This window comes from Trichomonas vaginalis, chromosome IV, assembly GCF_026262505.1.
Source record: "Trichomonas vaginalis G3 chromosome IV, whole genome shotgun sequence".
In the NCBI taxonomy this organism is placed as follows: Eukaryota; Parabasalia; order Trichomonadida; family Trichomonadidae; genus Trichomonas; species Trichomonas vaginalis.
In genome coordinates this window covers 33,566,077-33,591,685 of record NC_067206.1, presented here as the reverse complement: position 1 = coordinate 33,591,685, position 25,609 = coordinate 33,566,077, and the positions used below count along the sequence as shown (strand labels likewise).

Here is a 25,609-nt window from a genome sequence, read left to right as displayed (position 1 = left end):
AATTTTAAAATTATTTTTTAAATACTAATTGATAAATTTCATTTGGCTGCTAAAGGAAAAGACAACTATGAACTTTATCGCAACATAGCAAGTAAATGCTTATATCAGCTTTATAATTCTGCAGAATTTCCTCAACAAATGCTTTATGCGCAAGAATATTTAGAGAAAATAAATTTCAGTTTATCGAATAGAAAGATTTTTGATTACTATCATCGTGCTCAATATTTGTATGAAGGTATGATCCTTTATTTGGATTTAGCAAAATTTTCAGATGAAGAAAAGCAAAAATGTATTGATACATTTTCTGATGTATCCAATCAAGTGTACAGAGTAGTTGATCAATTCCTCAGAGATTATGAACTACCAGCAGTATCTATCAAACATTGTCGTCCTTTCTCCTACTTTTATATAGATACACTAAATAACTGTATCATCCAGCTTACTGCAACATTTAGTATTGTCATTCGTTGCGTACAATCAGGAATCAAGAAAATCTGGGAAAATTATAAAGATAAAGTATATCCAGATTTCTTTGATTCCAGTTATTATAGAGATGTATTCGATCAAGATTATCTTTTTGGCGAAATGGATTTCAAGACTCCTTATTATTATGGTAAAAAGGAAGATTTTGAAAAAATCATAAAAATACTAAATATGCAAGAAATAATCAAGTATTGAAATATCTTCAGATCATTAGACTCTTAAATGTAGTTGTAAAAAACCTATTTTCAAGGAATTTGAGAATACAAGAAGTCACTCAATTCAATACATGAGCTAAAATGTTTTCAGCAATTAATACTATCAGATTATCTCATAATTTTCTGGATTATAAGAACAATTTTCCCCTACCAGTATATAAGAATAGAATGTGACTTTGATCATTGACATATGATATTTCATGTATATAATATTTCCTTGTATGAATGACAATAATGCAAAGCTTGTTCATAATCATAAATTTGGTAAAATGACATTAAAAAATTATTGTTTGATATTAAGAATTTAGAAATATTAGATAAAAATATATTTTATTCAGTATTTATCATTTGAAAAAATTGTGACTGTTTTATCCAAAATAATTCTTCCTTTATGAAAGGGTCTATAAAGAATGTTTCTCTATCAATGCTCACATTGATAATAAAATTACGAATTTGCGGTATCATATTATATTGTATAGATGCATGAGGCTTTGAACTAACTAGATGATATGCATTTGTACATTGAGATATTGATCAAAAATCATTTCATGTAAACTTTTGATTTTGAGAGAACTCATAGAAAAATTGAGAATCTTTGACGCACCCTTAAAAGTGCCAAAAATTTTTATATGATCCTTAGTGATTATCATAAAAATGCTTATACGCAAGAAAACGCATGTTTACATCGTAGCGTTGCCAACAGGTGCTCATATCCATTGCATGTATCAAAGCATTATCAAAGTCAAGTCATGGATGCCCAACAATGGTTAAATTCAATAGATTTTACTATTTCGAATAGAGACCTTTTCAAATACTACTCGGTCTCAAGATTTTTCTTCATAGGAATGATATTATATTTAGATTTGGGAAAATTTTCAGAAGAAGAAATTTCATCAGTCCTAGAAACATTTATTAATCTTACCAACGAAGTAAATAAGTATATCCAGCCATTTCTTGGAAATTACAAAACACATGTTCGAAATATATATTACTTAAGGCATTTCAAATTCTGTTTTGAAGAAAAGTTAAATGAAAGCATCCTTATCCTTACTAAATATATTTATGAACTCATGGACTGCATTCAAAAATGTATTAAGTTAATTTGGGATAAATATCATGATAAAGTTTATCCAGAATTCGTGAATACAAAATATTATCAATTACTTTTCGATGAGAATGAATTCTTTTTTGGTCAAATCGATCCATCTCCTCCTTATTTTTATGGTCAAGAAGACGGTTATGATTATCTCACAAATAAACAAAATTCTGCAGAAATCTCATTATTAGACACTCAGACAGATGTTTCTGATAAAAAAGAATCTCAAATCGAACAACCTAACATCGAAGTCGTTGAAAAACGAACTGCAAACACAGGTTCGCCCTTAACTGCATGAGATGTAACCATATATTAATTCTTCATGGTCATGATATCAACAGCTACTTGTTATCATAAATAAAATATTATATTTATTAAAGCATACTTTTTAACATATACTTTATATCGAGAACTTCATACCACTCTATTTCATAGTATATTTGCTTACAAGAACCCTATGAAAGCTCATTGTTGCACATGATTTCAATGTTACTCAAAACCAAAATTAAAATTGATAAATAAATATGTAATTAATGCGTTTAAAGCTCAGAACATCATACAATCATCATACAATTTTTTTAATTTACACCATTTCACTCTTTATTAAGGTATCCAAGCATAGATGAATATGCAATTGTCATTAGCGTACAGTTTCAAACTTATAATTAGCTTCTGATTCTCAACTATGCCAAAATGTCTCTCAAACAAGATAAAATTAAATAATGAGAATAATACATGTTCATATGTATGTGAAAACTATATAATGATAAATAATAATACATGCACAAGTGTTCGTGAAAACTATATAATGATAAATAATAATACATGTTCAAATGTATGTGAAAACTATATAATGATAAATAATAATACATGTTCAAATGTATGTGAAAACTATATAATGATAAATAATAATACATGTTCAAATGAATATGAAAACTATATAATGATAATAATACATGTTCAAATCTATGTGAAAACTATATAATGATAAATAATAATTATAAGTTAACATAAAATTCAAAAAAATTCTTTATATTTCACCGAATTCGTCATCATCGACGTCATCATCATCGTCATCGTCATCATTATCTTCATCATCATTCTTATCCATATTCATCTTAGACTTCTGATCAGTCAAAAGAGGTGCGAGAGACTGCTGCAAGTCTTTCTTCTTGTCGTTGTAAACTTCTGCTTCTTCATCAGGATTTGCTTGTAGCCAGTCTTCTCCCTCTTTGATGATTCTCTTCAAGGACCTTCTCTCTTCGTTAGAAAGTCTGTCCTTTGTCTCATCCTTGTTCAAGTTGTTCTTAGCAGCAGCAATCATTGAATCAAGAGATAATCTTGCTTGTACAGATTCTCTTTCTTGTTGGTCATTGACGATGTTGTCTTCTGCATCGTGTATGGCTTTCTCGATCTCTTCCTCTGTCATTCTGTTGTCCTTTGGATCGATCGTGATTGTCTCCTTGTTGTTGGACTGTTTATCTTCTGCTGTAACCTTCAAAATGTTGTTTTGGTCAAGTTCAAAAGTGACATCGATTTGAACTGATCCTCTTGGGCCTGGAGGAAGTCCTGTGAGATCGAATGCGCCAAGGAAGTGGTTGTCGCGTGTCATGGCGCGCTCGCCTTCGAAGACTTGGATACGTACTGTTTCTTGATCGTCTTGGGCGTTTGTAAATGTTTGGGTCTTCTTGACAGGAATACGTGTATTACGAGGAATGAGTTCGGCCATGACACCGCCCATGGTTTCAATGCCGAGAGTGAGAGAGTTAACGTTAATAATAGTAATTGTTGCTGTATCTGGGTCATCAGATATGATACCGCCTTCGACAGCGGCGCCGTATGCTACAGCTTCATCGGGGTTGATGGATTTGCATGGTTGTTTGCCGTTGAAGAAATCTTTGACTAATTGCTGAATCTTTGGTAAACGAGTGGATCCTCCGACCAAAACGATTTCGTCTATCTCGTGCTTGGAGAGGCCACTGTCTGTAAGGACTTGTTGTACTGGTTCCATTGTTTTACGGAAAAGATCGAGGTTGAGTTCTTCGAAACGAGCGCGGTTGAAGGTTTCGGAGAGATCCTCGCCATCGAAGAAGTTTTCGATCTCAATTGTGGTCTGATGAGAATATGATAATGTTCTCTTGGCTTTTTCGGCTTCGCGCTTCAGTTTGGCACGAGCCTTGGAGTCCTTGGAGGCATCCTTGCCTGTGCGGCGTTTGAAAACATCCATGAAGTAGTCAACAACTCTGTTATCGAAATCTTCGCCACCAAGATGGGTATCACCAGCTGTAGCAAGAACTTCGAAGAAGTAGTCATCAATAGAAAGTAATGAGACATCGAATGTACCACCGCCTAAGTCGAAAACAAGAATCTTTTGATTATCCTTCTTGTTAAGACCATAAGCGATAGCAGCGGCTGTTGGTTCGTTGATAATACGCTTAACATCGAGACCTGCGATAGCTCCAGCATCTTTTGTAGCTTTACGTTGAGCATCATTGAAATAAGCTGGAACTGTAACGACGGCAGCCTTTACAGTGCGGCCAAGGTAATCTTCAGCGACATTTTTCATCTTTGTGAGTACGCCTGCGGAGATTTCTTCAGGAGAAACCAATCTTCTCTCTCCAGGTTTTACTTCGAGATCGATATATGGGCGTCCATCCTTTTCGACGACGTGGTATGGAAGACGACCAATTTCTGATTGTACTTCTTTATCGTTAAATCTGCGACCAATAAGACGCTTAACAGCATAAACAGTATTTGATGGGTTTGAAATAAGATATGATGTAGCAGAGTCACCAACATACCTCTGGCCATCATTGTATGCAACGATTGATGGAGTGATGCGGTTACCGACTTCGTTTGCGATAATTTCAACTTTACCGCGTTGGAAAATGCCAACACATGAAAATGTTGTACCAAGATCAATACCTACAACAGGACCTTGATCTTTGTCCTCCTCTTCCTTGCTGAAGGAGAGTGTAGCTAAAAAGAAAGAAAACATTGAAATTTTGCTATTTGGTCGAACCGTTCATCTTATTTTCAATCTGATGCATTTCTGATTGATTTCATCTGAAATACCGAACTATTAAAAATCAACGGATAATATCGAGATTTTGGTTTTCAATTTTTTTCAAAATTCTTTGATTTCTGATTTCTACTTATATTATAATAATCTAGTATTTAAAATGAAGAAATATTTTGTTTTGGGTCGAATATTAGCTAAATTTCAGTATGAATATTGTGAATTTATAAGATATCCCTATTATTGAATGTAATTTCATCAATATTTCGAAATATAATAATAGGATTCCTTCGTGTAACATGTATTGCAATGAATTAAAAATAAAAAGAATTTTTTTGATAATTATGAACAATTTCTAGGCTAAAGTATGATCTATATTGTGTGTAGATTAAAGTTTGTCATATAAGAGTTCAGTTGAGTCCAGTGTTTCCATGTCGCGTTATATTATCACAGAACTCGATTCAATTCAACAACGAGCAAGTAAGTTTAAATTCACATGCTGCGCAATATATGATGATTTAATTGCGTTTGGAACATCAACAGGAAGTATTCACCTCTTCAGTATTTCAAATCAAAGATTTTCGAGTATTATATCAGAATCACAAATATCAACATCGTTAAAATCTCTCGAATTTTCTCCAAGCGGAAACTATTTACTCGTTTGTGAAGAAAATAAAATTTCAATCATCGAAAATCCAGAAAACAAACCAAGTATTCTTATCAAATATGACATCGGTACTAACATATTCGAAGATTCATGTTGGATCACAGATCCTCCAAATGTTCTTGATCGAAATTCTTGTTTCCTTTATATTGGCGATCGACAAGGTAATATATATGCAATCACACGCACATCATGTTTATCAGTTGCAACCGTTAATTCACCAATTTTCCAGATCTCACTCGTTGAAAAAACATTACTTATAAACTCTATCAATGGTGTTTATTTCATGTCACAAAACTTCGAAGTCACAGCAATCCGATCTAAGCGTCCTAATGGTAAGTTCGGTGGTCTGTATGTTGAAGATAATTTCAACGCTATTTGTTTTTCACGTCCAGATGGTAAACTATTACTTGCGACACAACAAGGAAAAGTAAGAGCACAACTTCCGATATTCGAAAACGGAAAACCTTCAGATATCCCAGATAAAATAGACATCAATTTATCATATTTGACATTTTGTTATCCATTTTTGATCTCTTCAGGTCAAAACTCTGCAACAATAATCATCGATCTGAATCAAGGAAAACTACTTAAATATTTCGCACGTGAATCTGCATTTCTTGATATTTCATCACAAGGATGCAAAACTGTTATTATGTGGCAAGACAATGTCATACTTTTCACATCATATCGAAATGATGAAGAATATATCAAAGACTTAATCAAAATGAACAATTATCTCGAAGTCCAACGTGTTTGTATCGAATCCAAGATCGATGATGTCGAATTATTAGAGAGTTACATCGATCAAAATTTACCAATTGAAAATCAAAAATCATTTATTGATTATATCTCTCGTGTTAAACAACTCCACGAACCAGGTCCACTCAAAGAAACGCATCCAGATTTATATTATAAACTTATGGAAAGTGATATTCCAACAACAGAAACAGTCGACGAACTGAAACAAGTTTTGAAAAGTATCAAAGTCGACGATGAACTTCAAACGAAGATTGAGCAATACATCTTGAAACATCCATCAGAGTGGGAAGAATGGAAATCTATCATCAATGTCGATCATTTGATTCCTATTCTTAATGAACGGAGTGAAACAGCAAAATATGCTATGGAAATGTCACCATATGGTGTTAGTCAATACGCATCTCTTCTTTCTCGTGTCGATGGTCTTCCTGTCAACGTTCTAGTTGCAAACTCTCCTCCGATCCACGAATACAATGTCAATCTTATGGTTCGCGATGAATACATTTCTCGAATGTCTCTTGTTGACCAGTTCTCTCAATATGCTAACAATGATAAAATGACACGCTCTTCTTCATTTGAAAAATTTTTTCAAGATATTAAGTTTACCGATAGTCTAACGAATGATTTGATTGATGATATTGGCGAAACAGAAGATCCAACAGAGATATTGCGAATCATGTCACTGAACGACTGGGAAGAAGAAGTTGTCAATGCGGTTGATGAACTTCACCAACTGACAGAAAAGTACTTCCTTACGAAAGGGTCTAAAGCACTTCCTGCATGGGCAACCGATGCAAAAAAGCAGCATTTGAATGAAGGATGTGGTAACTGGGGAGTCACATCAGAACTTCACGAATGCCAGATTTGCGGGATGCCATTGAAACTCGAATCTTCAGTTGTCTCGGCTTTTCCATGTGGTCACATTTTCCATGCTAAATGTCTTCATACTCGATACTGTCCTCTATGCTATTCTGTTATTTTGAAATAAAATAATATTATAAAATACATTTTATACTCTTCTCTTTTATTCTATATATTATATATGTATCTCATCATTTACTTTTTAAATTATTATGAATTTAAAATATTTGCTAAAGAAATGATGATTAGAGGAAGTTTGTTATCAATATCAATGGTTTTATCTCGAATGACAAATTCGGCTTGACAATGAAAAGTTGAAAGATGAATTAATTTATTAGTAAAAAATGTTCTTGATTTATTAGGTTCAACATTTATATTAAATAGATCTGTAATCGAATTGTCAATATAACAATTATCAATTGTTAATTGACTATAGTAGATATATATCAAATATGAACCTTTAGGTGTTTTATTGTTAATAAAAGAACAACATTTTACAGTAAGAGAATTAGTATCATGGTAAATAATTCCTTTTGTTGATTTCATATTGTTATTATTAATAATATTACATGAATCGATTAACAATTTATAATTATCATTTGGACCTGTTGCTAAATTATCAACAACAGTTGAATAATTAAATGTTATTAAGATATTCTATGAAGACTTATTTGATGAGTAAAGAAATGAAGTACAATTACTAAAAGAACATCGATTATGCAGTAATAAAAAATTGTATATTATATTAAATTTGATAACCTGATCATTATCATCATAAAAATTGCAATCACTTGAGGCTAAATTACAGTTGGTACAGCTCTTGATATAAAAACCTTCAAACTGATCGTTAAAATATCTACTCCATAGAATTCTTTCTAAACAAGACGACTTTTTATTAACTTTACAAAACCTTAAATTTTGAATGAAAATCTGATCACATGTTCGATTTTTATTCAACAATGTTCATATAATCATAAAAATTAATAGAAAACCTACAAAATACAGTATATACATTAATATATCATAAGTTTTGTGTAGGATGTTTTTTAAGCCCAGATGGAAAACTATTACTTGCGACACAACAAGGAAAAGTAAGAGCACAACTTCCGATATTCGAAAACGGAAAACCTTCAGATATCCCAGATAAAATAGACATCAATTTATCATATTTAACATTTTGTTATCCATTTTTGATCTCTTCAGGTCAAAACTCTGCAACAATAATCATCGATCTGAATCAAGGAAAACTACTTAAATATTTCGCACGTGAATCTGCATTTCTTGATATTTCATCACAAGGATGCAAAACTGTTATTATGTGGCAAGACAATGTCATACTTTTCACATCATATCGAAATGATGAAGAATATATCAAAGACTTAATCAAAATGAACAATTATCTCGAAGTCCAACCAAATTATGAAGATTTTTTAATGTTTAGTAAAGAAATGAAGAAAAGAGAAAGTTTATTAACTTTAGAAATACTTTTATTGATAATTGCAAATTCTGCTTGGCAATTACCAGTTGAAAGATGAATCAAATTGTTAGTGAATAGTTCTCTTGGATGATTAAGTTCTGTATTTCTAAAAAATGTTGATGAAATCGAATTGTCAATGTAACAACTATCAACTGTTAATTGATCTAGAGCGTTATATATCAAACATGAATCTTCAGGAGCAGTGTTGTTAATAAAAGAACAACTTTTTACAGTAAGAGAATTTTTATAATGGAAAATAATTCCTAATCTTGATTGGTTATTAGTATTATTTATAATATTACATGAATCAATCAAAGAGTTAAAACGAAAATATATTATGGCTCCATATTTACCTGTTACTAAATTATTAACAACAGTCGAATAATTAAATGTTGTTATAAAGTCTGAAGATTTTTCAAAATATCCAACAGGCTCTTTTGGAGCTTTATTTGATGAGAAATTTGTTGATGAAACTATGATATTACCTTCTTCTGCATGAATTACTTCATTACCAACATCTTCATTTCCTACATCGAAAAGGGAACTTTCAATAAAAAAGTTTAAGTTATTTATATCAACTTTTGTATATGAGAATTGGCCAAATTTAGAGCTTTGACATTTCGTACAACAGAACTTTCGTTGAACAATCGAACTATTGCTGCCAATTTTGTAGTAAATGCAACTTCCATCTTCTTCTGAAGTGCAATTACTAAATAGTACATTTCCTATCAAATCTAAAAACGTCGGTGATATTACAGTCAAATCAAAATCATATGATATAGATTTATATGTTGCAGTATCTACACGTCCATTCGGTTACTATTCAAGTACACTCGCATCAGCATTTCCAGATTCTTTGTCATTTTTCGATAATAGACCAATTCGAGGTGGAATCTACATAAACGCGCAGAAAGTACCATCAGAACCTCAAAATGAAACCTCTATCAATCGAAAATTCTTTACAACTTGTTTACACGAAATTTGTCATATTTTAGGCATCAACAGAGACTTATATCCATACTGGCTGAACAGAAAGACAGGAAACAGCTGGGGATCAAAGATTCCAATGACAACAATCGAAAAAGATGGAAAAATTTTCACATTATTACAAACACCTCAATGTGTTAAGTATGCTACGAAAAGGTGGAACAGAACAGAGTTTATAGATGGAGTTCCAATGGGTGTTGAGCTCGAAGATGGAGGAGGACTCGGAACAGAAAAATCTCACCCTGAAGCCCGAGTTTTCTTCAATGAATTGATGGTAGGACTTTCTATTCAGCCTGCAAAGATATCAGATTTGACCTTAGCGATGCTAGAAGATACAGGATGGTACGATTGTAATTATGATATGGCAGAACTGCTTGCCTGGGGCGATGGCGACTCTATAAATGGTACTAAGCTTCCGAATTTCCCGGTAGATCCTCCTTACACCGCATTTCCGAAAAATTATTTGTGCAATGAGAACGAATCAAACGACGACAAATGTTCATATGACTATACCTACATCGGAGAATGCTCTTCCTCTATGTATTATGACTGCCCGGGCTATACTACCGATGAAAAAAATTATTGTAAAGCCATGAATTTCTACAACCCTCTCAATTTTTCAAAGAGAGGTGTTTATTCTATCGTCGACTTTACAATTTTTCCGGTAATGAGTAGAAATTGCAAGGATGTTAATTCCAACATTGTTTATGAAGGAGAAACATATGGAAAAGACTCTTTCTGTTTTATGAAGAATAATATCACTCCAATGTGTTATAAAACAGAGATAGAGAATGAAACTAATTTGTTTGTAACTATAGGAAACGTAACCAAGCAATGTAATTATGAAAATGAAGTTCTGAATTTTGATAATTTCAATATCACTTGTCCAGATCCAATTAAACTGATAAGAATGAGGGCATTCCAGAATTCTAGCGTGTACAGACCTCCTCTTGGTAAAACACACTATAATTATCATTACTTGTGTAACTGTTTTTGTTTGCTATTGTTTTCTATGTTTATGGTATATTTAAAGAGAAGAAAGCCGTCAAAGATATGAAGAAGGCTATGGAAGAAACAGACTCTTCAACAATCCAGAAGAACTTGCTTGTTGATGGTCAATAAAACTATTATTTAATAAATTGTTAATTTGTAAATAAAAAATATGATTTTCAATTAATTTGACAATGACAATCAAATTGAACAGTTATTATCAATCTAATGATAGCGTTCAATTTGATATAGACCATTCTTCAAAGATTCTCTTAATTTTCATTAGCATACTGTTCAATCTATTGTTCCAGGAAAATAAATAGAATAACAGTATTATGAGAAAAAGGATAACTCGTGAATGGGGAAATGTATTTCATGAATTATGTGATAAATGAAATTTAAGACTCTTTAATGCATCTCCACTTGTCACATGACGCATGAGAATATGAAGTTTTTGAAGTTATCGCATATTATTTCTCAATTGGAGATATGAATGAATCAAAGAAAAATATTGGACATTCACCACTCATTTGTGCATTGGAAAAGGATTACTCAAAAATTAAATATCCTTTATCGTTACATTGGAGCCTTAAATATCGAATCTCTGTTGGTCCATCTTGAATGATGTAAGCATTCATAATCATTGATGCTGCAAGATGAATTCATATTGCTATATTAGTAACTCAAATTATGTGTCTGATTCAGCTTTATAAGATTTTTTTATAAGTCTCATGATGAAAAAGATATTATTGATACGTAGAATGTAGAGTTTAATCACATCTTGATTATGAAACATGGTATACGTTCGAGTAGGAATATTTTGGAGAAACCGGCAGGTTTATTGGCCGCATTTTCTCTTTTCCGATTATTTAAATTTGAATAATGATTACAAAAGTAGGTCAAATTATTTGTAAATTCTGTTCTTGAATTGCTGGTTGTAGCTTTTAAACTATCAGAGAATGTGTTTGGAAAAGAATCATCAATATAGCATTTATTCATTATCGTTTCATCATCATTTTGTATCAAATATGAATTTGTAGGACCACGATTATTGATAAATGAACACCCTTCAATTGTCATTGAATCATGCAAGTGATAAATTAATCCTGTTGTTGATTGTGTCATAGTATTATTTATTATATTACATGAATCAATCAACGCATTAAACCAAATTTCTAAAATTGAGCCAAGACTCGCTGTTGCTTTATTATTAACAATAGTTGAGTAGTTATATTTTACTAGGTAATTACTATATACATCACTAAAATACCCAGCTGGACGAGTTGAACTTATACATGTCGAAAAATTGAAAGATGAAACTACTTTATTACCTGTTTCTGCATCAAGAGATATTTCTCCAACTTCGTTACCAACATCAGCAAGGCAACCTTCAATGAAATAATTTAAATCGTCTGGTTGAAGATATGTCATTGAAAAATGTCCATATACCTGACATTGACATTTCATACAACAAAATTTGCGTTGGACAATTGAACTTTGCCCTCCGCTATAGTATTTAATGCAAGCTCCATCTTGAGATGAACTGCAATTGTCAAAAGTGCATAAATTATGTAAGAATAATGTGTTAATCATAGAATTAAAATTAATAACTCTGTTGGTAATTCCATAAAATTTGCATTCCTTTAAAAAATATTGGTTTTTCCCTGTTTGAATATCACAATTTGTGCAATACTTGATAGCACTACCTGTAAACTGACTATCATAGTAAGAATCCCATGGATTGTCATCCCGTACAGATGACATCTCCCAAAATCTTTAGAAATTGACAAAAATAATACTCTCAAAACTTCTCAATTGCTTTTTGAAATAAAAAAAATTATGGGATTTAATATTCGTATAGAGTTTAAGAAGAATTAAATATTATATTGTTAAAAAATTTAGATTCTATTTTTCAATATGTTTTCACAATTTTGAAAGTACTCTTAAATTTAAAAATAAGGTGAGATTTATCGGAATCTCCTATTCCTTAATTTACGCACATATAAGCATTTAGTAGATAATTGACATATTTTCAATTAAAAAAATTCGATCTTTTAAGAGGTTTTCTCAATTTAGATTTATCGTCTTAACACGCCAGCCAGATCATAACACGCGAGAAACCGCCAGACTGTCTTAATAAAATAATGTTAATGTTAAGACGATAAATTAAAAATTGAGAACTTTGACAAAAATTTTCGTGGAATCATTTTTGGAAATATATTTAACAATATAATAAATAATAATATTTCATAAATTTGCAAAATTGTGACAAAATTTACTAACATGAGCTTCTAATACTACATATAGCAGACTTCATTGAATTTGGATAAGAACATATAATATTTTTGGGGATTAGAAAATCATTCATTAATCGAATTGTAGTTTTGCCTTTATTTAAATATTGAAAATCTGACAAAAATGTTTTGTGGCTGTTGGATTGTTGCATGCTAAGTAGTGTCAAAGATAGAAATTGAGATCCTATTAATCGTCGAGGAAGTAGGATTATTTTTTGGGCGAAAAAGTATCTTAAAATATGATTATTAATATGTTTTTAAAATAAAAAATTTGAAAGTTAATTTGAGATTCTCATATAATTTTTTGAATGAAAAAAATAAATATAGTCTATATGAGTTTTTAAATAATCACACTTGAGATATATCTAAAAAATAATTAAAAATAGAGTTTGAGAAGACTTTTTTTAGTCTTTATCGATTTTTGGAATTATTATGTTATAGACCGAAAATAGATTTTTTCGGTTTTCTCTTCAAATAATTGAAAGAATGATACTATTATAGGTTTATTATATTATATAGCATATAATCATGCTATAGCCGAAAATTATAAGTTTTGAGAAGATTGAATATAACACAAATAAATTTGAATGTAAGTTAAATTGCTTGTTGTTTTTAATAGCTATTTAATGAGAAATCCAATATTGCAAAATTCAAATTGAATGATTGAAAGAACAGAAAAAGTCATTCTTTTCAATTTCGAATATGTTTCATTGTATTTATAATTATATGGCAAATAAGATATTTAAACTTGATTTTTGAAGGAAAATTCACAAAATTGAATAAATTCAAATAATTTTTATTCAAAAATAAACTAGTTATTTGAGTTTACTACTAATTATCTATTCAAACTACAAAGTTTGTAATTTAAAATATTTTGTGAGATCAGATTGAATTAATTCAAGGTTCTTTTCAATTAATATTAATGACCATATTACGCATTTTCGAACATTCTAAACCAAATATATAAAAATGGGAGACGAATGTTAAATTTGCTAGACATGGGGGAGTTGTCTGCAAAGTTTTAGCTCTTATCTCTAACAAAAAATTAATTTTTTAAAAAATGACCGAATACGTTTCACAGCGAGAAAAAAATAAAAGGCAAGATAGAATTTTCTAGACATAAAGAAGTTGTTTACCGAGTTTTAGCTCTTATCTCTAACAAAAAATTAATTTTTAAAAAAATGACCGAATACGTTTCACAGCGAGAAAAAAATAAAACTGTACACTGATTTTAATTTTCATTTCCAGTCACTTTACTTATTATTTTTTCTTTTTTTCATTTTAATTATAAATTATTTCATAATACGTTTATTTACTTTACCATTTTCTTTATTCTTTTGAATTCCATACTAGACACTTATAGAATATTTTGATTGTTAACGTACTTCATTAGAATGAATCCTTACAAAGGGTATGTCGATCGAATTTACCTAATTGGTATTTCCAATCAGATTGAAGAAGGTAAAATGACATGGGAAGAAGCTTGCACCCATGTTCCCATCGCCCCAACCCTTCAATCAAATGATTTCAAATATTTAGATGTTTCAAAATCTTTTTTACAAAATCAATTTAGCTTACAGAATATCCCATTGCCTAAAGGCAAGAAAGGTCGTAGGGTCAATCCCTACGACCAAATCAAAGCTCTTGCTGTGATACATGACCACTGGGCCTTTCCCTGTGGTCAAACAAAACAATGGAAACGTTTGAAATTACAACAAATTGATGTATCTTATAGAGAAGTACGCAGATACTTCAAAGAAAATCATTTCACCAAGACGCGATTAGAGCATGCCGGGCCAGAAACAGCAGTAAGATATTGGGCGCTTTCACCCAATCTTATCTGGCACGCATATGTTCATTATTTTAGGGGTGTTCGTGGCCAGTATATTTATGGCATAATCGACGATTTTAGCCGCAAAGTCCTAGCGTGTATACAAATACCAGATATGCTGGCAGCGAATACAGCGAACGTTGCGGCTTCCGCCTTCATTGAATTTGGCGCCCCTTATTGTTTCTGGACCGACAACGGTTCAGAAAATAGGGGCGCCTTTCAAGATCTACTTGATCTTTGGGGCGTCCAATGGCGGCATACAGACTCTCATTCTCCCTACCAAAATGGGAAGATTGAGAGATTCTGGCCGACATTGGAGCGCTGCCAAAGCATTCAGGCTATTCCTGCCTTTATTTGGGAGTACAATAATAACACACGCATGAAGATCTCCCAATTAATCCATTAACTGGAACAAATTACACGCCAAATCAAATGTATCAGCTGAAACCGAAATACACAAATGCAGATACAGAAAGGTTGCGGCAAATATGGGATACAGATACAGGCATGACCGCTGTTGACACATTCACAGCGTAATAATAAACATAATTTTTTAATTTCATTTTTAACAAGTTTTTTTAAATGTATGTAATGAATAATTCATTAGAATATGATAATGCACATTGTAACAGAATAGAACAATCACCAAATTTTTTTTGAAATTAAAAAATAAAAGTAAAAAGTATAAAGTAATCTAACCAAAAAAGATATTTAAAAGAATTTTGGAAAAAACAGAATAAGGATAATGATATTATTTTAGATACACAATCGATGTACTGAAGAATAATCCGGTAAAATGATGATATAAAATTAGATTATTTTACAAGTAGCTAAAAGAATAAAACTATAATATAAAATAAATGAAGTTTAATGAAACAATAAAGGGTAAATAAATAATAAAGATTTTTATTTTATATCAGTATTGAGAAGAAGTAACAGCTGACACTTGGTAGACAACTTCTTTATGTCTAGAAAATTCTATCTTGCCTTTTATTTTTTTCTCGCTGTGAAACGTATTCGGTCATTTTTAAAAAATTAATTTTTGTTAGAGATAAGAGCTAAAACTTTGCAGACAACTCCCCCATGTCTAGCAAATTTAACATTCGTCTCCCATTTTTATATATTTGGTTTAGAATGTTCGAAAATGCGTAATATGGTCATTAATATTAATTGAAAAGAACCTTGAATTAATTCAATCTGATCTCACAAAATATTTTAAATTACAAACTTTGTAGTTTGAATAGATAATTAGTAGTAAACTCAAATAACTAGTTTATTTTTGAATAAAAATTATTTGAATTTATTCAATTTTGTGAATTTTCCTTCAAAAATCAAGTTTAAATATCTTATTTGCCATATAATTATAAATACAATGAAACATATTCGAAATTGAAAAGAATGACTTTTTCTGTTCTTTCAATCATTCAATTTGAATTTTGCAATATTGGATTTCTCATTAAATAGCTATTAAAAACAACAAGCAATTTAACTTACATTCAAATTTATTTGTGTTATATTCAATCTTCTCAAAACTTATAATTTTCGGCTATAGCATGATTATATGCTATATAATATAATAAACCTATAATAGTATCATTCTTTCAATTATTTGAAGAGAAAACCGAAAAATTCTATTTTCGTTCTATAACATTTGAGAAGACTTTTCAAGGTGTAATGAAAAGTGTGATATAGAAAATAATTATAGATATTTTAATTTTATATATTGTGCTAAGCATTATATTAAAATTTTAGGAAAAACACTTTTCATAAGTATTCACTATTTGAGAATACGGTCCAAAAAAAAATAGATTCTCTTATATTTGCTTATATAAAAGGAAACTCTCTATCAGATGCGAATGCATGAATTCAGCACCTCTGATAGAGAGTTTCCTCTTATATAAGCAAATCTTTTTCATGAGTTATTGTTAATATAAAAACATAAAAAGCTACCAATATGAGAAATTAAACCCTGCGAGGTGCCAGTCTAGAACTGGCGCTTCGCAGGGTTTAATTTCTCCTGACAAAATACAATAATCAAATGCTCCAAAGTTTTCAAATTTTTATTAGGAATAGGAGCCTACAAAGCACTGATTATATATCAGTGCCTGGTAGGCTCCTATTCCTTCTCTGAAGCTGGAAAATTTTGTCTGAATAGTTTAACATTTGGACAAAATTTCCCAGCTTCAGAGAAGGAATTGGAGGGTGAGAGGCATATAGGCATACTATATACCTCTCACCCTTCAATTCCCTCGGGAAAGTTCGAAAACTCGGTCGCAATCAGATGCAATTGCGACCGAGTTTTCGAACTTTCTATTAGGAATAGGAGCCTACAAAGCACTGATTATATATCAGTGCCTGGTAGGCTCCTATTCCTTCTCTAAATGGGAGAAACTTTGTTTGAATAAGATAACATGCGAACAAAGTTTCTCCATTTAGAGTGGGATTTGGAGGGTGAGAGGTACATAGATAGACTATGTATCTCTCACCCTCCAATTCCCTCGGGAAAGTTCGAAAACTTTGGTGCAATCAGCAACGATTGCACCAAAGTTTTTGCGTTTAATTGAAGGAATTGCTCTTTATGATATATACAGTTACAATGCATATATCATAAGGAGCAATTCCTTCCAGATATCTGGCAAACTTGCTCGCAATGGTTCACAATTGCAAACAAGTTTTGTCATTTGTCAAGAGAAATTAAACCCTGCGAAGCGCCAGTTCTAGACTGGCACCTCGCAGGGTTTAATTTCTCATATTGGTAGCTTTTTATGTTTTTATATTAACAATAACTCATGAAAAAGATTTGCTTATATAAGAGGAAACTCTCTATCAGAGGTGCTGAATTCATGCATTCGCATCTGATAGAGAGTTTCCTTTTATATAAGCAAATATAAGAGAATCTATTTTTTTTGGACCGTATTCTCAAATATTGAATACTTATGAAAAGTGTTTTTTTCTAAAAATCTCAGAATATATTTACAATAGTAAAATAAATAAGATATTTAAATTTATTTTTAAATGCTTTTTTTTATAAGAGGTAGGGCAACGATAGGTCAAAAAGGCTTCTCTGATAGATTTCCTTGCCTTTTGGATATGCTATAATATATAGCCTAGCATGATAGGATATGATGTCAAAAGTTAGAACATAACTTAGGATCTTGAGAAAAATGAAAAACAAAAATTACATAAAAAAAGAAAAATTTTATCTAATTTGTTTTTTTGGACCGAATAAGTAATTTTATTGAATTTCAATACGACACATAGATTTTATTATTAGTAATAAATATAATGGTTTACTATTAACAAGGAACCTAAACTAATGAAAATTTGATTTCAAATATTGTATATGATTATCATAGATTACCAAAATATATTGCTATTTATGAGGATATAATATTGATTATTAGTAAATCGTATAAATTTAATAAATATACATGAATATTGAATGAATTTCTTGATTCATAGGGGTAAAACGCGCTTTTATATGATTTAGACAGAGAATTTATGAGATGTAAATAACACAATAAAGGTTTATATTGAATATTTTCTAAAAATAATCGAAATTATAAAAACAATACATTTATTCATTGAAACTACTTGGACAAATATGAAACAAGCATTCAGGCAATACTTTTGAGACTTCAACGCATCTGATAATTTTTATATAACTTCACCTCTTATGCTTAGAGTGGAGGTATTGAGATCGTATAAGTATAGATGAGCTCACATTCAGATATGATGTGTGAACTTCTGTTTTCACTGCAATTTTGAATCAGAATAAACTCAAACAAGAATAAAATGATATACTCACTCTCTAAATGTGTTCGAGATTTAAAGTTGTATGAATAAAACGATTCATCTTTCGAAGCCTCCATTTAATGAGAGACTTCGAAAGATGAATGTATTCATGTAGATGAAATACTATATATGACCATGTGTGATACTAAAGATATCAAAATGTTCATTTTTAAGTGCAATAGAAGGGTTATCTCTCGTAAAATCTCAATTTAAGGAAGATTTAGAAAGAACTCCTTTCCTAAGTAGATAGTGTGTGGTTTCTGTCTTTTGGTTGATCAGGAACTATGAAATTAAGTCGGACAGAAAGAAGTTCTTTCCAAAACAGACTCCAAATGAGTTGTTCGAAAAGAACTTCCTTCTGTATATGGATAATTGTAGTTACCGCACTGAAGTATGTGATTGTGATGATGGAGTTCTCGATAAATCTAAAATCGGATTAAGATTAATTGAAAACTCAAGTAATTCTTTGAAATCTTGTGTTGTCTGGCACTATAATAACCAAAGAATGAGAATATTATGTTGAATGATGAGTACGTGTGCTCGGCATTCGCCGAGCGAATTGAGTTTAACGTACTATGAAAAGTGACAAATTTGGGCTTTTTTTCCTAGGGTTATGATCTCTTCCTTTCTGCTCAATACGACAGAAATGAAAGAATGAATTTGTACTCCCTAATTGATTACTACAATCTGTATCTATCTTTAACATAGAATTAGCTGCATTGTGATTTATACTCCAGAATTATTCAATTTAAGATCAACCTCGTAAATTTTAATCATATTGCACCAATACTCCTACGTTGAGATAAGAACATGATTATACATACCAAAGCCCCATATTAAAAATCAAAATTTAGCACCTCCATTATGCAACCACATTATTCGTCGCAAATAAGTATATTTACGCATATTATGATGCATATTCACACAACTCGTATACATGAAAAGTTATTAAAATCAGACAAAATTATTGCAATAAGGAAAAAAAAACAACTTTATTATATATGTTAGTAATGAATTACAAATATTTCTACAAAGAATGCTCAATACTTCATATAATCTTCGAATATTTCTTATTACAAGTTAATACATTTTGACTCGAACATGATAAACAAAAGCTGACACGCTGATTACTACATTTATGAAAATATAGTACGTTTCCATTCATCTGTTTACTTGTTTTTGTTGGAATAAAATCATTTTTTTTTCTTTCATGAAATAAGAATTTTGCTGCGAAAGCAATATCTCTAACAATAATTAATACATTACGTCAACTCTGGAATGAGTATTTATCAAATATGATATCAAAATCAAAAATTAGTTGTTTTTTATGAGTAAAAACGATGTAAATTGATTATTTGACTAATTATCAAATACTTTGATTTTCCAAATTTTTTTCGAAATTGATTTTTTCATGTGAAAATTCAAATTGTTTAATTTCATTTTTGAAATTTTGAATTTTTTTTGGAATTTTGAGTTGATCAATTCAGCAGAATTGATAATGCTATTGCTTTAGGGCATACCACAAGGTGATGAATAAAAGGTGAACATTAACAAATTATTTTAAATCACAAATATCATCCTCATCAACTTTAATTCTAAAAAGAACTGTACTGAATTATGAAAATGCATGATTTACATTATTAAAATCTTTGAATGAAAATAGTACAAGATAAGTTTTTATTCATTTTTAATTAGATTTAAACGAAAAACTACTCCATATTAAAATTTAAGTCGAGAAATCGTATTTTGTTCTTATTTGTTAGCATTTTGTAGACATTCTAATCTTGAATTAATTTGTTACATGATATTATTAACAAATTTAACTGAAAAAATATGTTAATATGGAATAAACCATGATTATATAAGCTATCAATGCTATATATACATATGTAAAAGATTCATATTAACTCAATTAACAAAAATGATAGATTTTCATAAAGGTTCAATCTAGGTTCGTCCGAAAATTTTGATTTTTATATAGAAGACATAGTTTCATATACATAATTAAATTTTCAAACAAATTTGATCATACCATTTATTAAGCAGGATAGTATATTAATTACTATCAGTATAAAAATATAAAAATGATTATATTTAATTATTGCATAATTTAGTCAAAGAGTTATAAGCCTCAAGTGATCGTTATCACCTTCAATGCACGTATACTTTATTGATTCATAGATATTTAATCTATGTTTGACATGTTGTTGTCGTCATTCGTTTTGTTCCCATTCTTCCTAAGTTAGAATTAGAGAATACACCATCCACATCATCTAATTTGGTCCTCAGCGATAGATTGGTTCATTTTGGAGGAGTCCCATCAGACAGTTTTCGAGCACCAAATATCAAATTTTAATGTATACAAATCTTTAGTGATTTATCTCTTTTATGATGAGTAAAAGGTTTCTGCTCATCAACATTTGATTTCCGACATATATGATTTCTAATTGCAATTATTTACTTTCTTTTTATAATCTAACTCTGTGACTCATACCATAAATTAATTATTGGAAAGTGTCAATATGTTTGGCACAACGCATGGCGGAAGATACCAAACCATGCAGGGAATATGATACGTTTAAGATCTCCGAACTTTTTTTCCAAAAATTTTCTATCGTTGCCCTACCTCTTTTTTATATGAGATTCTCAAAAGTTATATCAAAAGTCTGTTTTTTCTAAAATCTAATATCATAATCTATTTCTCATTTTAAGTACATCTTAATTCATTTTATTTTCTATATTTTTTCAATATTTTTGAGGGAATTGTGTTGCTTCCCCGACGATAAAATTGAGAGGTTTACACATTGACACTACTTAGCATGCAACAGGATTAAATCAACTTATTTAAACACTAATTAATGACATGAAAATTCATTTAATTTATAAAATTTAATTTTGAATCTGAAAATAAGAAGATTTAAATAATATCACATTCATATCCAAAAAAAAAAAAAAAAAAGGTAGTGGGGCTTCCAGGCACTTCGTGCCCTCTAGCCCCGAAGATGTTTAGTATAAATGAAGTTTTTATTCGGAAAATTGTTAGTCTTCTGGTGTGAATTCGGAGGACTCTTCTTCTTCCTCCATTGCTTCTGGGAAGAAGCCTTCTTCTGGGTCGAAAACATTATATAATGTGTCGCTTTTCACAAATTATATATGTTTTCATGTTTTGTCACTTTTCTGTCACTTTTCAGGGAAAAACATTTTTATTATTATATATAAATGAATTTTACAAAACCACCGTTACCGTTCTTTGGAAATAAGAGTAGATGTAAAGATATTATATTGAGAGAACTTAAGAAACTACCGAATGGTCTAACATTTGTAGATTTGTTCGGTGGAAGTTTCTATATATCCCATTTGTGCCATACAATATTCCCAGACTCAAAGATTATATGCAATGACTTCGACAACTATATGAACCGTCTCAAACATATACCAGACACAAACAATATATTGAAAGAGTTAAAAGAAAAGATACCTATAGGTAAGATGGAACGTATACCATTAGATAAGAAAAATATTTATACTTCAAACATTATATCCTATAGGCTCTATTTATACGTCAATGAACTCTACCAGACCAGAAACAGTTCTGGGTTTTGGAACTTGGACTCAAATAGTCGACAGGTTTTTGTATTGTGCAAACTCTTCAAAGGAAACAGGTGGAAGTAAAACGATTTCAGGTGAAAATTTACCTGCACATAGTCACTACATAGATTTAAGTACATCTCAAGCAGGTTGGCATAAGCATAGATATTGGGATTGGTCAGCAATGACAAAAGGTAAAGGATATGATGTTAAAGACAACGTTAAGTTTGCTATAAATTGTTACTGGAGTAACACTGAGGGAGGAGGAAACCATACACATCGCGTTTCAGGATATACGCAAACAACGGGACAAAGTAAAGACTACATGCCACCTTACATGACAGTTTACGCATGGTATAGAAATGCTTAGTCGTCATTTTCAACTTCTTTAGCATATTCGTCAGGAGTTGTCTTATATTTGTTAGGAACTGTCTTTGAAAGTATACCACCTTGAACTTTGACAAGTTTGAAACGAGGTCTGACAATAGTAGTTTTATCTTCTGCTTGCAGTCTGTACATTTTGCCATGTTTGCCTAAAACTTCATAATATTCTCTTGTATACTTTCTTCTATTTTTACGAACACGAATGTGAGTACCTGTCGGGTTCCCATTGTTGTCATAGTCAATAGTATTTTCATATGGGTCGCGTTTAGGTATTTCTATTTTTACTTTGTCACCTTTCTGAAGTTTGAAGCCCGGCATTCTTTCTTGTTTGTCTCTTTTGACTAAATTATTAAATATATAGTCTTTCTCTAAGTCAGGGTTGTTTTTCATTTCTTCGGGGGAGTGGTTTCCCAAACCTTTTTGTTTACGGCTATTGTAAATATTTAAAACTTGTCTCATCTTTGCCATGGAGAAGTGTCTATATTTGTCGTCATATGACATTTCATTTGCTTCACCACCTTGTGGTTGGTTTAAGTCTCTTAACATTTTTATACAACCGTCAATGACACCAAGAGCAGAATGGTTTTGGTCGACAATGAAATATTGGTTTACATTTTTTGAACGCAGATAGTTTTTTACATCATCTGATTTGAAAGAACTTTCACAGTCAGATGTCAGTTTTGTTGGATGGTATTTGTCAACGAATATTGTCAAAGCAGTTTTCACATCTAAAATATTTTTGGACCATAATGGTATGGCTTCACAGTATCTTGTGTTTTGACCGACAAATATTAGCCAGTATGGTGGTCCATCTGTTCTAACTCTCGGAATGTTTTCCAAGATATCCATAAACCAAGCATTTGGTGTTGAACTAAAAATTTTTACCATGAGTGCTTTCTTTGTCGCTTTAGAAACATAGGGGTCCTTGTTTGGATTCGTCATTTTTTATCCTATAAGAAATGGGTTTATTTGGCGCATTAGCAGGAGTTGCATCCAGATTTTTGCCCGCAGTGGAACAATAGCCAGAGGTGTATTTGGAGTTGGAAGGAAGATTTTGAGTACATTAGGTATACTTAAAGAGAAAGCACAACCTATTATACAAACTGTACAGAAAGGTTGGGATGTAGCACGAGATGCAACAAATCTTATTCCAAATCCTGAAACAAGAGGAAAAGTTCAAGGATGGATGGACAATGTAGGAAGACAAGCAGGAAACTATTATAACAAAGCAAATGACTACTATAACCAAGCAGGACACTATATGGACCAAGGTGAAAGATTCTTTAACAGAGGATATAACCATGCACAACAGTGGGTAAACAATAACCAACCTCAACCGCCTCAAACGTGGGGAATGTAAAGTTTTTTACTGAGATGAAATGAACAATACAGCATTGAGACAAATGGGTTCAAGATGGATTTGTCGGCTTCCAGCAGTTACACAACGTGTTTGTCAAGTTCTTCCTATACCTCAGGAAGTTTTAGACCGACTTAAAAAACAACAACAACCAGTTGAAAACAAACCAAACTAAATTTTTTTACTGAGATGAAATGACCGAAGAAGTTGAAACGGTAGATTTGACACCACAAACAAAAAGTTCAGAACCATTGTCAAAACCTGTCAAAGAACTTACAGATGAAGAGAAAAATTCAATAATAGAAAGTGCCAGGTCTGGAAATACAAACCCTAACTACAAAGTCACTTTTCATAAAAATGGAACGGCTAGTATCTCAAAAAAGAAACAGACTCTCACAAATAAAATATTGAAGTCTGAAGGAGCTTTCGAGACAACAGATGGAAAAGTTTACTTCACTGACCAACAGTTCATTATAGAACATCTCATTGACTTAGAGTCGAAATATTCTAAACTTTACAACAAACACAAAAAGTTGAAAGGAAAACAAAAACAAATGGCATATGATATTTATGAAGATGTTGACGACACAACTGTTCCTGCAAGTGAAGTAAAGTCAGAGGAACCGAAAAGTGACGAAAAACCGATAGAAGAAGAAAAACCAAAAACTGAAGATAAACCAAAACCAAAGTTTAGTTTCCAAACTAAACCAAGTCAACCTTCATTAGCTGGTATGGGTTGGCGTCAAAGACTTATGGCAGCAGGTGGTTATGTAAAGTAAAGAAAAAAATATTTTTTTATTTTTATAAAAATGCCCCCATATAGAATGGATAGAAAATCTGCTAGAATAAAAGCAGAGTTGGAAAACTTGTTTGTTAGATGAGAAATATGAAATGGCATACCATTTTAAAACAATATATTTTTACATATATTAAATGCTTCAGGTTGAAAAACAAAGAACAAAAGTAGCAGATACAAAACCGTTAGACTATATCTTTACAAATGCTGGTAGGACTATTTCAGATGAAGAAATTTCATCCCGAGTATACAGGTTTGACTATCCAATTCGTTGGCTTCAAAGTCCTTCAGATGCAAAGGCAATAGGATTTAGAAGAGTTTTGTTTTCAAATAGAACTAACGCATTTATGTTCGCAGTATATTTCATGGGCAGTATAAAGGTTCTGATGGTCTAATAGACAAATTTGACGAAATGAGAATCTTTACAGTTCGTTCAGACGAAAGTCTTGAGAAAACTCTAAATGACTTTCAAACTCAAATGAACAAATATTATTGGGAATTTCAAGAAAAATACGACTCTTTACTAAATGGAACATACTATCTGAAACTAGAATATGACAAGATGAACTCCACCGTTTCATTTCAAAAGATTGAAATTAACCCTCCAAGAGATACAGAGTTTTTATTTTGGAAAGTAGACAAACGTTCTTGGGCACAATTTCTTCGGTTACTAAACCAGAACGAACCATTACCACCAGATGGTCCATTTAAATTTATACTTCCACCAGCAGATTTGACAGTTTATAGAAACGTGTTTGACCCTCAAAATGTTATGTGTCATGCAAGTTTCAGTTCAAGCAACAATAGTTTTCTATGTATTGGTAAGGACTTTTATGACTTTGCTTCTAAATTCTACGAACCACCTAGTAACAGTTTCTCTGACTTTCAAGTTTGGTTCACAACAAATGGTGTGCAACATATTATTCCATTGTACTATGACTTTTATCTCGAATTGTCTTTCATATATAACTACGGAAAAGTGCTGAAAAAGTATTGAATGTGAAGATATT

The 25,609-nt window shown here is 31.1% G+C and overlaps 6 protein-coding genes and 1 pseudogene across 7 annotated transcripts, besides 11 other annotated features; 6 read left to right on the top strand and 1 right to left on the bottom strand.

Moving 5' to 3' along the window:
- Window positions 1–1,681: 1,681 nt before the first annotated feature.
- On the top strand, window positions 1,682–2,242 carry TVAGG3_0215630 (uncharacterized protein; the record flags this gene model as incomplete). Its single annotated transcript, XM_001300951.2, has 1 exon — window positions 1,769–2,092. One exon carries the CDS (start codon window positions 1,769–1,771, stop codon window positions 2,090–2,092), a length of 324 nt encoding a protein of 107 aa, XP_001300952.1.
- A 556-nt stretch (window positions 2,243–2,798) lies between these two features.
- TVAGG3_0215620 (heat shock protein 70kDa family) lies at window positions 2,799–4,797 on the bottom strand (the record flags this gene model as incomplete). Its single annotated transcript, XM_001300950.1, has 1 exon — window positions 2,825–4,792. One exon carries the CDS (start codon window positions 4,790–4,792, stop codon window positions 2,825–2,827), a length of 1,968 nt encoding a protein of 655 aa, XP_001300951.1.
- Window positions 4,798–5,238: 441 nt separating this feature from the next.
- Window positions 5,239–7,227, top strand: TVAGG3_0215610 (WD repeat-containing protein 1 family; the record flags this gene model as incomplete). Its single annotated transcript, XM_001300949.2, has 1 exon — window positions 5,245–7,227. One exon carries the CDS (start codon window positions 5,245–5,247, stop codon window positions 7,225–7,227), a length of 1,983 nt encoding a protein of 660 aa, XP_001300950.1.
- A 2,026-nt stretch (window positions 7,228–9,253) lies between these two features.
- On the top strand, window positions 9,254–10,621 carry TVAGG3_0215600 (regulation of choline O-acetyltransferase protein; the record flags this gene model as incomplete). Its single annotated transcript, XM_001300948.1, has 1 exon — window positions 9,254–10,621. The coding sequence occupies one exon, from the start codon at window positions 9,254–9,256 to the stop codon at window positions 10,619–10,621; it is 1,368 nt and encodes a 455-aa protein (XP_001300949.1).
- Window positions 10,622–13,282: 2,661 nt separating this feature from the next.
- Window positions 13,283–14,066: a mobile genetic element.
- Window positions 13,283–14,066: a terminal%2Cinverted (terminal inverted repeat of Banshee-A1 transposon ID:TVAGG3_0215590).
- Window positions 14,067–14,242: 176 nt separating this feature from the next.
- Window positions 14,243–15,055: a mobile genetic element.
- A 422-nt stretch (window positions 15,056–15,477) lies between these two features.
- Window positions 15,478–15,506: a mobile genetic element.
- Window positions 15,478–15,506: a terminal%2Cinverted (terminal inverted repeat of ISTv1 transposon ID:TVAGG3_0215570).
- A 106-nt stretch (window positions 15,507–15,612) lies between these two features.
- Window positions 15,613–16,327: a mobile genetic element.
- Window positions 15,613–16,327: a terminal%2Cinverted (terminal inverted repeat of Banshee-A1 transposon ID:TVAGG3_0215560).
- A 391-nt stretch (window positions 16,328–16,718) lies between these two features.
- Window positions 16,719–17,354: a mobile genetic element.
- Window positions 17,355–19,000: 1,646 nt separating this feature from the next.
- Window positions 19,001–19,048: a mobile genetic element.
- Window positions 19,049–21,415: 2,367 nt separating this feature from the next.
- Window positions 21,416–21,504: a terminal%2Cinverted (terminal inverted repeat of Maverick-3 transposon ID:TVAGG3_0215390).
- Window positions 21,416–25,609: part of a mobile genetic element that runs on past the window's edge.
- Window positions 23,826–23,978, top strand: TVAGG3_0215530 (uncharacterized protein; the record flags this gene model as incomplete). Its single annotated transcript, XM_001301156.2, has 1 exon — window positions 23,826–23,978. The coding sequence occupies one exon, from the start codon at window positions 23,826–23,828 to the stop codon at window positions 23,976–23,978; it is 153 nt and encodes a 50-aa protein (XP_001301157.2).
- On the top strand, window positions 24,358–24,582 carry TVAGG3_0215520 (phage tail repeat-like family; the record flags this gene model as incomplete). The annotated part of the gene is made up of 1 exon (XM_051226799.1): window positions 24,358–24,582. The coding sequence occupies one exon, from the start codon at window positions 24,358–24,360 to the stop codon at window positions 24,580–24,582; it is 225 nt and encodes a 74-aa protein (XP_051111785.1).
- TVAGG3_0215510 lies at window positions 24,737–25,596 on the top strand (annotated as a pseudogene). Its single transcript has one exon. A coding segment is annotated over exon 1 (860 nt).